At 36.3% G+C, this 16,427-nt stretch overlaps 1 protein-coding gene across 2 annotated transcripts in view; it reads right to left on the reverse strand.

The window, feature by feature from the left end:
- C3H8orf34 (chromosome 3 C8orf34 homolog) overlaps nucleotides 1–16,427 on the reverse strand; it is a 167,723-nt gene that overhangs the window by 114,165 nt on the left and 37,131 nt on the right. For both annotated transcript variants that reach the window (XM_056333302.1, XM_056333303.1), the window contains exons 4-5: nucleotides 11,800–11,928; nucleotides 259–287 (exon numbers count right to left, since the gene is read on the reverse strand). In XM_056333302.1, coding sequence (XP_056189277.1) covers nucleotides 259–287; nucleotides 11,800–11,928 — 158 coding nt within the window. The remainder of the gene's footprint in view (nucleotides 1–258; nucleotides 288–11,799; nucleotides 11,929–16,427) is intronic.

Below are 16,427 nucleotides of genomic sequence, written 5' to 3' on the forward strand. Positions count from 1 at the left end.
AAAGCACTTCCATGGCCTTACGGAGAGTCTCTTCAACTTGGTGAGACTTTTTTTTCCCCATAGTTGACCACCCACCCTGGATCAAGCTCTTAATGTGTCAACATATACTGTACTTACCCATATAGGTTTCCATACCCAAACTTCCTCTGAACCCAACAGAAATGTGTATGCCAGGACATGGAGAGGCAGCTGTCATTGCCTGAAACTATCACAATCATTTGTTTTTCTACTGTTCATTAGGCATACAGCAAATCTTACCTTATCATGTTCATCAGAAATAGCAATGCCTGAAAACAAAACAGATTTAAAAAAAAAAAAGAAAAGGTTTAGAAACATTCTTTCTATACATGTAATTTACTACAGTAAGTAAAAGTAAGCTTTAATCTGAAAAGTTTACATACTGTTCTCTGCACACTGCTGTACCATACAACGCTTGTATGGTTTTTTCCATTAGTGAAATTGTCTGGAAACTCGATGCTCTTAACTTTCCTCAGCTGTAATATTATCGAAATGAGTTTGCAGAAAACTATGGAAATTAAAACCTTAAAGCTTAAGATACTTCTACCTGCTTTCTAGAATTAAACCAGCCACATGATACTTACATATGGACACATTATTATGCAAATCTCACCCTGACCAGCATGCATAACATCATGCTGCAATTACAGGGCAACACGGACATGACTCTTCCCTCTTCCTCCATGGTTCAATATAGAAAAGATTCTATGAAAACAGATGGAATTTAAAGAGAAGAAAATCTCAAAGTAAATCTCAAAGTAAAATTTCACAATAGAATGCAGAACTGTTTTTCTAAATCCTCTGAATAAGAACTTATTTGCTGTTGTCCCTTCCGCTGATGTCTGCCTGAAGCTTTCCTATGCTTGCTTCCATTGTTATCATCTAACTCTTCTAATCACAACTATCCTGTAGCACATTAAAATATGCACAACTGGTCTCAGAATTTTCAATGCATCTACACACCTCGGTCATATCACATGGAGAGATCAAGCAATCATACATTTAACGCTATCATGTTAAAAATTCTGATATATTGAAAGCAAAGCATTTCCCAGGTTCCTTCCAGATTTTATAAGAAACATATCCAGGTTACAACTTCAATTCAGAAACCAAAGACAAGCATCTCCTGGTGGCGAAAATAAAGTGGAAAAGTACCCATGTGTAAGAAGAAAACACACTTTAAAGTTGTTCTGTAATTCAGATCACGTTAACACAACTTCTTCCAAGGAATGCAAGAGATGATATTGCAATCAGCTGAGTGGAGACTTGTTCTTTCTAAAATCACACTGAAGATTGCAGCACTATAAGCTTATTTCCTTGATATTTTTATTTCTTACTATTTGGTATAACATAACTACATGAATTCTTCAGGGTTTTTTACTGTACTTTTAATCATTAACTCTACATGGATAATTGTCAGCTTAGATGACTTCCTTATATCAATTTTTGTTTTAAAAACAGTGAAGTGCTAGGAGAACTGCCATTATAATTTTAAGACTTCATCAACACATAAGAAATATGCCAGGATATAACAGAATATGTTCAGTCATTCAAGAATTTTAAAGTAGATTGTACTGAAAAAGATGCATTTTGCCTAACCCTTCTATCCCTTACACCAAATAATCCATTTTAATAACTTTAAACTTTTATTTAGCTCAGACACTAATGTCCATACAATCTAATCAGTAGTTTGCACCAACCTGAATCTTCCAACAGGACTAATGTGTTGTGAATTTCTTCAATGTCCAATGGGCATTTACTGGAGAGAAGATAACTGCACTCTTGAAGGTAGTAAAACCCTAATTTAAGGCTTGAAAACGTGATTTCCATCAACTATCAACCAGCTCTCCACCATGTTGGATATATTTTGCATAACCAAGGTCAATACATTTTAAACCATAAATGCTCTCAATAAACAAACTATCTTTACTCAGCAATTCCCCATACTGTTAGGACGGTTCGTTTTGATTTGATGCAGGTTTATTTCCTCAAACTGGAGGGTAGGTTCACTCTTCTTCTGCTTTCAGAGACACTCTGCGAATGTGTCTTCAAAACCTGGGAGTGGATGCAAGAGCAATTTTTCCCTGTGCTGACTCACTCATTAAACATATTTATTTTCACGTATGGCAAAAGAAACTAAAAAAGGTAACCCTGCCATTTCCAAGACTCCATTCTAAAAAATGCCAAATGCTTTTACTATTCAACTGCCTATGTTGCTAATCACTGAAAGTTCCAAATAACAAATGGGAAAAATTGTACATACAATTTTATGCCTCTCACAAAAAGCTCTCCTCATTTCTCTAATTAAGTTACATATAAGCACTCTCAATGGAAATAGCTGTGTTTCAGGTTTAGGCAAAACATCCATGGGAGTAGCCAAAATGTCCATCTATGAAAAACTTTTTTACCTAACAATTTAGTCACTTCCTCAAACTGTAGCCTTTTTCACCGTAACACCAGAAAAACTGACATAGCTAGTCTGTTCAACCTCAAATCCAACGGCTAAGTTACCAGGAATAACTGTTTCTGACTTCCCTCAGCTTAAAGCATTTGAAGCCTGACTCTGCATGATGGTGAACACAAAGAATGGAAGTTTTAGGGCTGCTCTATCACACTCTGCCTCAAGTCACTGAGCAGTGGATAAGAAGGGGACTGCTGAAAAAGTTATCCTGCCTTTGCTGGGGAAGGTCCTCTGACGTTGAAGGGAATTTCCTTCCAAAATAAAGGAGCACACTTTAGTCTTTCTCTCATAGACAACATTTGCTATTGTTTTATATCACACTACGATTCACAACTCTAAAGTAGTCCTACCATTCTTACTTTTTTGCAATAAGAATGTGCAGTGTTCTGACTAACAAGGTGAGAGGTTTGCTTGCCACCATCAGCTAAAGCTTACAGACAAGGTTTACAGTGGGAATTAGTCATGTCTTTAAAAATCCTCCCTTTTCCAAGTAATTAAGGGTGCTGAATCTTGATCAGGCATCACAAGTACCCAGCCCACTCAGCTGTCTGGTGAATTACACAGATTCAGGGCAATTGTTTCTACTTCTGAGTGTAATGACCCTCTCTGCTGTAAGGGTGCTGGAACAATAAAGTAATGGGTCTGAAAATGCTTTCACAGTCCTTCAGAAATGCTCCACAGCCACAACTACTGCCATCTCTAATCAGCAACAAATCTGGAGCGGGGCTGTTGCTGCTAGCACAGCCTCTCTCAACTGGAACACTTTCATCCTGTCAATAGCTTGTTTTTTGAAGAGAACTGGAACAACATGGTATTCTCTGATCGCAAGAAAGGTCTGGCACGCTAAGTTTAAATGAAACATGACTACCATACAATAAATATGCAACTCATTAATAACTATTATATTTTAATTACTAATACCATGCCTACATTAGGCAGATTGCCCAAAAGTGTATGTCACTGTATTAGCCATGTACCTTATAGCTTTTTCATACCTAAAATATTAAGAGTTGTTTGTCATGCCTTTTTTTAAAATTAGCATGAATTATTAAAACTATTCTTTACACATCTTACTACTACTGTTCCAAATCTTTTATCCTTATGGCAATCTGCAAAAGCACAATTATAAGAATGAAGAAATAAAGATGATGATCATTACAGGATTATAGCACCTTCCCTTATTTTATTATATGTCCTATATAATTATTATATATCTATATACCATTATAGCACCTTTATAGATGAAAAAGCCACTTCCCAAAATGTATCTGCAACATGTTTTAATGAAATAAAATCCCTTCTTAGTCTAGAATTAATATCTTCCACAGTAAAGTTCTGCTTAGAACATTCTGCTTAATTTCTAGCTTACCAGGAAATGAACTCCCTTTCACAAGAAAAATGAGCATTGTTAATAACAATTCCATGAGTCTTAAAAGTGCCTAGCTCTTTCATATGCAGTTTCTAGCAGAAGAGTTTTATTTGTTGCTGCGGCAACAAATACAACTAATCAAGTACCTAATGCCTCTCCACTCAGTGGTATCATTCCTCTTTGAAGAGTGATTTTTAGACTTAGATACTCTCAATTCAACAGCATAAAATTAATTTTAAAAACAATAGGCACCACACAAGTCCAGGTCTTTTTTAAAATGGCAAGTCATAAAATCCTTGCCTGCTGAATTATTCCTGATTATTACTGATTACAGTACCTTAAAAAATTGCAGTATCTTCATATGCTATACACACCCAAAATTACAGAACAGGTGTTCTGGTAAGAATGAAAGTTGTGGAACTTCAGAGACATCTACTATTTTTGCTTTTATGTGTGGTCCTTGCTTACTTATAGTAAGAGAAAATACAAAATAAAGATTCGTTGAGATTTTTTTAAGACTTACATTTTTCTAAACAACTTTAACGCATACCCAGTCGTAAGAAAATACTATTTCAATGTATGCCAGACTGCCGTTATTCAGCTCAATGGGAGCAAATAGCTTATGCATTTTCCTAAACATCCAGAAGATGGCCACAGAACCCCCAACAGCCAGTTTTGTTGCTTGCCAAACAAAGCCTTCTGGATTTAACATACAGGTTTTGACATACTAAGACAAACCCAATGCACCTGTAACTAACTTGACAAAATTAATACTCAGGATCAGACTGTGTCAGGGAACTTGTGGATGGCTGGACCGTCAACCTCAGTACATCACAGGTTCTGTAACAACCTCCAGGACAGAAACAGCCGTATCATTCTACCATCATTAATACCGCAGCTTTGAGCATGAACACAGGAGCATGGCATCATGTATTAACTGCCAGCAGTTACCTGTCCCAAATCACTCTCCTATCCATTGTAAATCAGGAGAAGCGTGTGTTCCCTCACTGGTGGGAGAGGCTATCTCAGATGTACTTGCATTTTCCATGGCAAAACCTACACTGCTGGCAGCGTAGTAACTACTAGCCCCTGTGTCTGTTTGCACCATTAAACACAAGGTAAACTGAAATTATTTATTTCACACCATCCTTGGATTATAAAGAACATAAAGTGTTGCTCTGGTTGCACCAAGCAATTTCCCCCAGAAAATATGTATACAAGAACCAAACCAGCTCAATCATTTCTATATAGGAACTTTATTAATAATAGATTTGCCATTGACTGTCATGATAGACATTCTTGTATTTCCTTTACTTACACTGAGTCATATTACAACTTCCAAAATTAGACATATTTCCTCCAGTAGAAATTGAGAGATTTTCTGTGAAGGCATACTGAATTGAAATCTCAAGAGATCTTGCCAATGAGAGGCATATGCCCTTACACTATTAAACAACTACATATCATGTTTCTGTGGTGGTATCCATCTTGAATATTCCACCCGACATCTAGCCATAGAAGAACAAGGGAAACAGCATCATAAGGCACTACACACACAACAAGATACTGGAACACCATACATCAGTAAAGTCAATATCTAGGAAACAGAGATTTAATCTCTCCTCCCCATGGTGGCTTCAAAAAAAGAAAGAAAATAATTAGTCCCCAAATAATCTGTTCTTTAGACTTTGCAGCATTTCTATATCCAAATTTCTGAGTTGCTCCAATAAACAATGCAGATTTCAGGATTAGGTTTGGTGAGTAATGAGTTAGGCAAAGAGAGAGAAACTAGATGCAAATCACCCACCAAATATCACGTCCCAGAAACTCCCCTAGGCCAAGGTCATTTCAGAAGAGGATTATCAACAGACCTCTTGATTTTAGGGAAAGGTGTACACTGCAGTAGATTGGTTAAGGTGTGTAGTCCACAACGGCCAGTAGCCAACCCTTCTACTACCCTCTGAATGGCAACTCACTACTTCTAAGACCTAGAAAGTACCATATCTGAGATGACAGTTGCACAAACCCCAGCTCTGCAATAGCATTAGGGAAACTTTTAACAAGCCAAATGCTACTCCAGAAAAGGACACTTCAATTCAAAAAGAGACTCTAGCCCTGAAACTTAAGAGTAAGCTAGATCAGAACAGTGAATACTTTCTCAAAGGTCATTAATATTTTAACATCTGTAGGAAAAAGACACCTATAACTGAAGTAACAGTGATCTCCCAGCCATATAAGCGCCACTTTATAATTGAATAGCATTAATTACGTTCACATTCTTCCCATTTCAATCTCAGAAAATATCATTATTTTGTATTATTACTCATACATCACACTAAAAGCAAATAGATTTTATGAGCAAAGGCAGTATCGGGTAACAGCTGCAGTATTGAGATAAAATTATCTTTCTTAAAGGTTTGATTGAGCTTATCTAAAAATGTCGATCTCAAAATAAATCACAAACATTGATCTCACATAAGAATAACACAATTTTAAAGTTCAGCCTGGAGAAGAAAGGAAAAATCCTCTACAGAATACTGATGAATAGCTTTGTGGTTCAATTAGCAGAACACATTTAGGGCTAGATGCTCAACTGATCATGGATAAGTCATTTTTACAGAGTAAAGTCTATTTCAGATCAACAACTGTGTATGACTGAAAAAAATACTAAACTATTACATCTTAAAACAAAGTGCTCCACGAGGTGATTGCTAAAAGTCTAGTGTCATGCAGGTGTGCATTCACAGTTCTACAATCATCATCAGAAATGCCTGGTTTCAATGGGAAAATTCAGAGGTCTCTGATAATTGCTAGTGGCATTCTATTCAAGTACATCTTCCATAACCACAATGTAATTCATTAATACTTTCCTATACTGTAGAAGCTTCTAAATGAAACCCCTTTCTCATGTGTTTCAGAGACTGCTAAATGCATTAAAGTAGTTATTTATGTATATATTGTATATATTAAAATTCTCACATCCCACACACTCACAGGTTCATCCATAAAACCAAGGACATGATTTTAGCAGTTTGTTGACATATTCTTCTCTTTTTTTCGAACTAGTTCTACCCTTATTGTTATGAGACTTTTACTCTTATCTTCTTCCCCGTAAAAGATTAACAGAACACAGGCTTTTTATGTTTCACTATTTTATCTTTTTCTTGAAGGGGTAAGACCATGCTTGTCTTAAGCTATGCATAAACATCTTCAACTGATTCTAAGACTATGAGAAATAACCATTTGAGATATTTTGAAGGGACTCAGATCTTTCATTCTTGGAGATATCCAAGAGGAATGGATATGATCCTGGACAACTGGCTCTAGGTGGCCTTGCTTGAGCAGGGGGGTTGGACCAGATGACCTCCAGAGGCCCCTTCCAGTCTCAGCCATTCTGTGATTCTTTATGTTTTGCAGCAATACTAGATTGCAGATGGCTTTCTTATTTACTGATTATGTATTTACTGATTACTCGCCTTTCAAATTAAGAAACAAGAGATCACTTTTTTTCCTACTGGTTATAGCTAGATACTACCTTTTCTGGGAATCCCTCCAACTGACTTGGATTGGTTAGCAAATAGCTTTGCTTAATGTTAACTTCCATTTACTACCATTTTTCTGACCATTGAATACCAATTTAATTCAAAGCATGATACATTTGTTTCTTCCCCTCTGATCTGCAGTATATACATGGCCCTAACAAGGATTCAAACATTATTAACAAAATGGTTATCTCTGATGGAAGGCTATGCATAATTAAGAAAAAGTACCCATCTCACAGTAGAACACATTAAGTGTCATCAAACGCCATTACTATGTGTAAAGTGAAACCTCGAATATGCACACATTTCCGATATGCACTCTAAGCCTTAACTGTTCACATAAAAGATGTAAAGCTGTTCACAAAACAGGCAGGCTTCACACCAACTTTGCAACAAGCTCTTGCTGATACAGTGCTCACTTTTTCCACTCAAAACACTTATAATTCACTGTTTTCCATCTCTTGTTATCTATTTTTCCAGCCTCAGAAGATGGGGGGTGAGATCCTTAGCTATACGGGAGATTTTAACTCTCTTTAAATGGCCAGAAGGGGAAATAGATGAGCATACATCTGAAACAGCATAGAACTTTTCCTATGTATGATCAGCTGAGCAAGAAGGACGACAGCAATAAAGATGAGTGACCTTGCAATCGAAGAAAACAAATCATGCACAAAGGAAATGCAGTATACTCCTATATGTTGCTTCATAAACCAAAATCTCCCCTAAATAGTTGATCTGCTACTTTAAAATCCACTTCAATGACACACAGCTGATTGGAGAAGCAAACTAAATCGAGCTTTCCCATGTGGGTAGGCCTCCAGACAATGCTATAAATCACCAAGCTCCAATGCACTTAGACCATAATTATGGCAGTATTCTTCTCCAGCCTCTCAAAGCTCTTAAGATACTTTTAACACTGAGTATGAAGTCACTTTTGGTTTCTCAGATCTACTGCAGCACAGAATTACTCACACATTGTCTTGATGGGGCTTGGGAGGCAGGCTCCAAATATAAGTTTTAATCGTGAGGAGGACTGAACGTAGGAGAGACACAGATATCCACACGCCTGAGCCTCACCTTCCAAAGTTTTTGTGCAGTTCTAATTTCACTTGAAGGGCACAGGTTTGATACCTGGACTGCATAATGAATGAAGCAATAGAAATGACAGTTAATTCACAGACTGCGCCAGCTGCATAGCAGGCAATGAAGTACTGGAAACTCACTACAAGATCCAAAGCTTATCTTTAAAAATGTAAATTAATTCTAGGACTTGATGGAAAATTCATTTAACTCCAAATATCTGGCTCTATGTGGCACTCTCCCCTATTAAAATACTGAAGAATGAAATTAGAGGATGCTGAAAATAGCCATTGACAGCACATTGTGATCATTTGCATACTGACTGTTGAGCCCAGTCCTTGTCCCATATTGCTTCAAAACAAGATTAGTATTAAAGGTAGCATTAGACTAATACATTTTACGGATGTGCTTGAATCAAAAGGACTGCACAAAACAAGCACTAATACTGGAGAAAGTAGCTACAAGACCTTGCTATGGCTTTTGTAAAGTTGGCCACATGGGATGCTTGTTTGGGTACAGCACAGAATTTCACCTGTCTTATAACTTTAAAGCTCTAGACACATCTATTGATTGAAACCCTCTACAATATTTTCTATGTGCAATCTGTATTCTCCCTTTGGAGAACAATAGAACCACATTTCCTTTCAGAATTTTACCTTTTCTGACTCTCCAAACTTTTCACGTTTTCACGTTTCTTCATTTTGAATGTTTATTATCATCCTAACACATAAGAAATCACAACACAAAACTGATTTATTTCCTGAAAAGATGTAAAAATCAGGAGTACAAAAACTGGAAACAAGGACACACAACTTAGCATTGATCTGATGCAAGAGTTTAAATGATACAACCAAAAAGGCTAAAGTGCAAAATGAGTAAAAACTATCAAAGAACAAAAAAAGCCACAAGAAAAGATACTATAAATACACTAGGAAAGGAGGACAAAGTAAAATACAAAACTATTACACCAAAGAGAAGGAAAGCAAATAACAGATGATACAAAGAAATCCCAGTATTCAGTACTTTCACTGCTTCAGTCTTTACAAAAATATTTAGTTGTAGTCAGATGCTTAACACTAGTGATTTTAAGAGGAAAAACTGCAAGCCAGATGATGGAACGCTGAAAGGTATTCTGATGATTTAGAAACATCCAAGTTGGCAGAACCTTGTGAAATTTACTGTAGAGCACTTCACTAACTAGGTGAAGAAACCTATAATCTGTTAGCAACTGTCTTTCAGGAATGGAGAGGACAGAAAAGGGCAAATACTGTACCTTTCCTCGGAAAAGAAAAAGGGAAGATGTGAACCACCAACCAGAAAGCCTGAATCTGACAGCAGCAAGAATATTTGATGAATTTTTTAAATAAACAATTTATCAACATCAAATGGATAGGAAAGGTGATAAGAACCAGCTGACATGAATTTATCAAGAATGAATCGCATCAAATAAATCTAATTGCTTTCTCAACTGGGAAACTTGCCTAGTGGATAAGAGGAGGAAGTAGATGCAAAATACTTCAGCTATAGTAAGACATTGTTTACTGTCCTAGATGATACTCCAGTAAACAAATTAGGAAATTACATTCTAGGTGAAATCACTGCAAGGTAGAGAAACATCTGGTGGGAAAAAATGCACTTACTGAGTAGTTTTCAAGGGCTGGTTGTCAGATCTGAAATGGAATCATGAAGAGGTCTGACAATATTTCCGTTAAAGATCTGGATGAAGAAATAGAGAGCACATTCATGAAAATGGACTTAGGATCAGGCTGCAAGGGATTTAAATTACTGTGGGGGATAGGATTAAAATTCCATATTATCTTGATAAATCATCAGAAAACAAGTACTAAAAAGAAATAGTGAAGAATGTTTCATTTGTGAAATAACTATAAAAACCTGACTCCAACAACAATGACCAGGTACCTTCACCTCCAGTCCAAGTGTAGGACCCAGAAGAGCTGCAGTGTTCTGCACTCCAGGTAGAAAACTCTGTGGCAAAGAGCTACAGAATGCTGCAAACTGTTATGTATAAGGAAGCCAGAACTCAATGGAACCTACACAATATTGACAAAGAAAGACAAAGATGTAGGATTAAAGAGTAGATTCAGTCCTTTATTATTGAACTCTCACATCTTATTGGTCTGCATCTCCAGACAGTGAATAAATAAGCCCTTCTGAAAATGAAAAAAAATAGTTTCCATATCTGTGTTAAGCTTGGTTACAAGTCTCTAAAGCAGAAAAGCTTGAAAATTACACTCCTACCCATCACAGTAACCCAGTCAGGCAATAGTGGGGCTGCAAATCAGACACCCTGATTGAAGTTGGTTTAGCTCCTTAGAGGCAGATAGACCAATTTACTAGAAATGCATTTAAAAAGAACCCTGTAACTGTACTACTATAATTAATATAAATATGAAAATTGCTCAAAATATAATTGTTATGATCAACCCAAAACATTTGGGAGAGAGGGAATTTGGGCAAAATAGTTTTGGGTATTTGATGCAATTTGGAAAAATGCTAAATCTCAATTCTCTACAAAACAGATCTTCCATTCTTCATTCATGTCTATTTCTGACCTCATCATTTACAATTTCTGCAGTGAATCAAGAAAGCGCCATGGATAAAATTTCATGAGAGGAGAAAGAAAATATTTCTCATTTAAATATCTCCCAGACCACACCATATTAGTTTTCATGTACCATGGCAGAGTACTTTTCATACTTTGATAATTTAGTAGCGTTTGCTCCCACCAATGTACACCAGCATGCTATTTTTAAACACTGCTCGTGTTTGACTGTGTCTTTTAAGGGCTAACACTTGTGGTTTGTTATGAAATAATCAGCTACCATGTTTTTGAGTATTTATTTGAGATGCTTTAAAAAAAAAATCTAAACTGCTTTTGAAAACTGGAATAAATTAACTGGGTTCAAGGATACAGAATACCAAATTGTTTTTCAATGACAGGTCTGATCTACATCACTGAGGTTAAGTTTTCATGAAGGTGAATCCAATCGAACTGCTACCACCCAAAGGAGCAGTTTCACTGCTGCATGTTCCCACCATTTTCATTAAACCAGCCTCTTGTGTCGACGTCTTTATGAGCTAATTCAGCTCACTAAACTGGCAGAAAACCAATGTAACAAAAAAAGAGGTGCAAAGGAAGTAGTTTCTGTCAGCAGGAGAGCTGCTAAATTATCTCATCAACTGGAATGTAACTGCTGCTGTCAATGAACTTGGTCTTAATTGAATAGAAGACCACCTTGTTGATATATACTTCAAATTACAGTTCAGGCTGCATGGTTACATTAAAAAACTAAAATCAATCAACTTACTGCGAGACAGATTCTCAAGGGCTTTTCCAAGTTTTTTGCTCTCTTGAAGAATATGATTTAGTTCATCAAAATCATGGTTCTCCGGTTTTGTCCTCCAATCCCATTTAGGATGTTCTATTGACCTTGGCACTAAATATACACAGATATATAGATGAAGTTTAGATTTGGTCATTCAGGCTTCTACAGCAGAAAAAAAGCTGCACAGTGAGTTTACAAGCTCAAGTACCTTGAGTGGAAATTACTTAACTATTCTGTTTTAACAGCTGGAAATACTTTCTTTCATCAATGTGAAGTAAAAATGAGAACAGCTATGAACAAATGCATACTTGGGATGATTCTTGCAACAGAATTAATTGGCAAAAGGAATTATTAACATTAACAATTTAAATATTAAAAATAATGCAATAATGAAAAATGTAATAAAAATATTGCATATGAAGTTACTTAATTTGTATCAAAATATAATTGTGTGTCCTAGGGGCCAGTAAGGAAAAATGTCAAAATGAAAATGAGTAACTGGTACTTTTGGCTTTTTTTCTAAAAAAGAAGTATTAAAACAACATGTATATATGTTTTTTTTAAAAAAAATCATAAAATGTATATTACACAGTTCATAAAAACAGTGAAACAAAATATGTCCCACCCTATCATCTTTATTCTGACACTTAAACTATCTTCGGCAAGCATACTCCTGAGCTTACAGTCATTATCTATTACCAAAACCTTTGGTTTAATTTTATATTAACAGTTTTCTTAACTGCTGAGCTAATTTTACCTACAACGGCAGGGAAGAACAGAAGGAATTTCTGAGATATGTAGGATCCCACAATGCACAGACCTGCATTAACCAACTTGAACATTTTGTAGAAATGAAAACAAAATGATGCTGTCACTGGAACTGCAATTTAACATGTTCTTTTTGCCATTGTTCTGAGGTAAGTGATCTGCTGCCTTCCACACCAAATACAATCGTTGGGATGACTCCGAACACAGCATTACTGTGCTGTTGTGAGTACAACGATGCCTACTCCACATTCGCAATAGAAAGAACCAGTTGCATTTTTCAATGGTTGCTAACTACTCACTTAAAAATAACTTCAAAAACAAAGCCTATAACATCCAATATATCCTGGCCAGCTTTGAAATTTTTATTTACTATTTTGACAGCTGTCAACTAATTTATGCTTACAAACTTCATTTCCATTACATGCTAAGAAAGAAGCTTGCAGACTCCTACAGATCATGCAAAAAAAAGTAGTACCTTATGATCATTTGGAATCTCAGAGTGCATTTATGATGGTATGGGGAAATTATGCTCTGACTTCAATTTCTGGTAGCTATTACAAAATGTGTTAAATAACTGTTGCTATTGAAATTTCCCTTATTGCTCACTGCCTTCTGTGTGAATATAGACTCTCCTCCATTTTTGATCAATTCCAAAAGGAAAAGTTGAAGGCAATAGCCATCTCTTCCAGATAAAGAAATTGGAGAACGGTATGTTTAAGTCAATATGTCACAGAGAACATGATTCCATCTCCTGTAGACATAAACCAAGCCATCTTCAAACTAGACATCTACACAGCCTAACAACACAGAGTATATTCTGATCTGTAACACTCACCCAGGAACACGGGTAACTATTAGGGAAGTTAATACGTTAGACTTCAATTACACATTCTTGAAGACAGAAGACAAAGGAGACATTGAAAAAGACCTACAGAGATCAGAGTAGGAGGAAAGAGACACTGGAAGCCTCAGTAAGGAGAAGGGAAGAGAGGGGCAAGTTGGTGTGTCAAGAGTCCGGTTCTGCTTTGTGTTCAAAAGACAAGTCATGTATTTCCTTCTGAGGACAATGGAAATAATGAGCTGTGGTGATTCCTAGCAAATACATACAGGCCTTAAGGTATTAGGGTATGTCTAGCCTCTACTCAAATGGCAGCTTTTAATTTTTGTTGATACTTTCAAATGGCAATCATTTAATTTCCAATTCCCCACTTTAGGAACCACTATGTTCATTAGAAGTTATCTAAATTTTTGTGTGACCAAGTATTGCCTCCATTCATAGACCCCAGCATAATTAACTTACATTATATAGCACAACTTCAGTATTTGTCATCCTTTTTCTTATTTACAGAAAAAAAAAAGTTCCACCTAGTATTTTTTCCTCAACTTTTACTAATTGTAAATACAAACCGTTAGTAAACTAGAAAATAAATTCTGCAATGAGGTCTCTCTATTATTGCTCACCTTTGTTTTATATTGAGATCACAGGCTCCTTTACTGCCTGCTTTTTCAGCCATCTCATCTTCTCCCTTCAGTGTACCAACACTATACTGTGCAGCATCGCTCTGGCTATTAGCAGTTTGACAGACTTTTCTTTCCAGATACTGAACTTACCACACCACAGAAAACTCACAGTACCATCAAAATACAAACAGGCAATAATTTAATATAGTAAAGCCATGTACAAAGGTGACCAAACCTTAGAGTTTCCAGGTTGCAGAAATTTCCCACATTGGAATTAGATATCATGTTAATTTGAAACTAACCACAATTTTCAAAACACCAAAGGACAGAATTTTTGAGAAAGCATACAATCTTGAAATAAAATTTCTTATGGGACAGAAGCTGAATGAACGAATATAAGTTCTACTCAACAGCTGTGGAGCTTCCAGGATCAGCAACTGCTGAGTATATGGACCAACCTGCATCAGGAAAATCTATGTATCAAGGCTCTATCCTTGGAAAGAAGAGAAATTTTCTCAAGAGACAACGGTCTGGTCCCTAGTTTCAGAGAAATGTCCCACAAACACAAGCGGCTTGGACTGCATCTCACTAGACGGATGGCAGGAAACCAGTCAAAAATAGGTGGAAATTCGCTCTGCATGCTGGTGTATTACAGTCTGTGTTTCAGTGAACCATTTTGTATTTCAGTGAAAAACTATTAATACAGACATACTGTCATGGAACATTTCTGTGTTGCGATAGATTTTGTTTCAACAATGGGTTTGGCTCATTCTGTTGAATGAAAACTGAGGACAAAGTTAAACAGAAATGACTGAAATTGTTATTACTTCTAGAGAGGACATAGTTCTTACTGACCTACTCTTCCAACTAATGAACAGATACTAAAAGTCAAATCTACTTCATTACATCACGTGGCATGTGTCTGTCCTTTCAAAGTTCATTTTCTGCTTGCTTACACATGTTTTTAAAATAGAAACTTGTATCCTCCCAACTATAGGATCAACAAGCACTGGGCACTTTCAAATGGATGGCTTTGTGTGAAGCATGCAGAAATATATAAGGAACATATGACCCTTTCTTGAGATCTTTTGAAATACATGACATTATTCTGTATGTATGAGCTCCATCATGTATCATTTCCATGCATGTATCACTACACACTTAGTAAAATCCTTTCATAATATTCTGACTTTCCTCTTTATTACACTCACTCATTCCTCAAAATCATCGTATCAGTAATCTTAAATCCCTCATCACATTACCTGCCTCAACCTCATCTCCGTTATTTGAGAAATTTATAGAACACTTTCTCTTGAAATTATGTGCCTACAGTTCAGAAGATTTATTACATCTACATCATAGCATTTGTATAGAAATATTTATGTTTTCCTTTATAGAGCAGAGATTTCCCCATCTCATCTTAGAAGACTGTAAAGACATGCTTTCCAGTATTTGTGATTTTCTGGCAGCATGTCCGCCCAACAAATGCACATCAGATTCATTTGCAGATGTGTTATGAATTCTGTCACAAATCAGCAGACCTTTATTTCCAACTGGATGATGGTACAAGATCTGTATTGTTTTTATCTACATATACATGTCTTTTCAAGACATGATTTGCAGACAGTCAGACCAGTTGCTCAATAAATCCTACATATTTCATTAATACATTGTATGACCATCTTACATCTCAAAGAACAAAAATGCCTGTTGTTATTGAGCATAAAATTACTCATGTACTTAAACCCTGCAATAGCATTCAGATTAGAGTTCTTTGATAATACAGCCAAACTGGTTTATGCAGTACCCAGACATTAAAAGGCTAAGAGAATGATGGCCTACAGTCCTAGACTGACCAAGGGCCATCAAAAGTAGACAACATTGTAATTTTAAGTGGGATATGGTGAGAATGGTGAACTGAAGCAGAGTGGAAGGATGATCTGTGATCTGATTTAATATGGAGGTGGTGAAGAGGTCAACTTACTTGGCTTAAAAGGAGATGACTGGGTCTGTTTCACAAACTATTTAGAAACTTTGAAACTTGTTTTTCTTCAAATACAGAATGTGGTAATTTAAAATATTCATTAAATATATTTATATATATACACACAAACACACATACGCACACACACACACTAGGAGCCCCAACTCCAATTCTCTTCCTTGCCAGACAACAGCAGCAGCTTCCGCTTAATTCTGGTTTTGCACACATCAAACAAGTGGTCAGATCATTTAGATACCAGGGTTTCTTGTTTTTGTGTTTGTTTCAGGTGCAACCAAGATTGTAACAGGCAGGAGGGAGGGACTGGAGAAATCTTTCCAGTAAAAAAGTTGAATGCCTAAGGAAGATAAATCTGTGCAGGAATAGCATGCAGTGAACA

This window comes from Falco biarmicus, chromosome 3, assembly GCF_023638135.1.
Source record: "Falco biarmicus isolate bFalBia1 chromosome 3, bFalBia1.pri, whole genome shotgun sequence".
Lineage (NCBI taxonomy): Eukaryota > Metazoa > Chordata > Aves > Falconiformes > Falconidae > Falco > Falco biarmicus.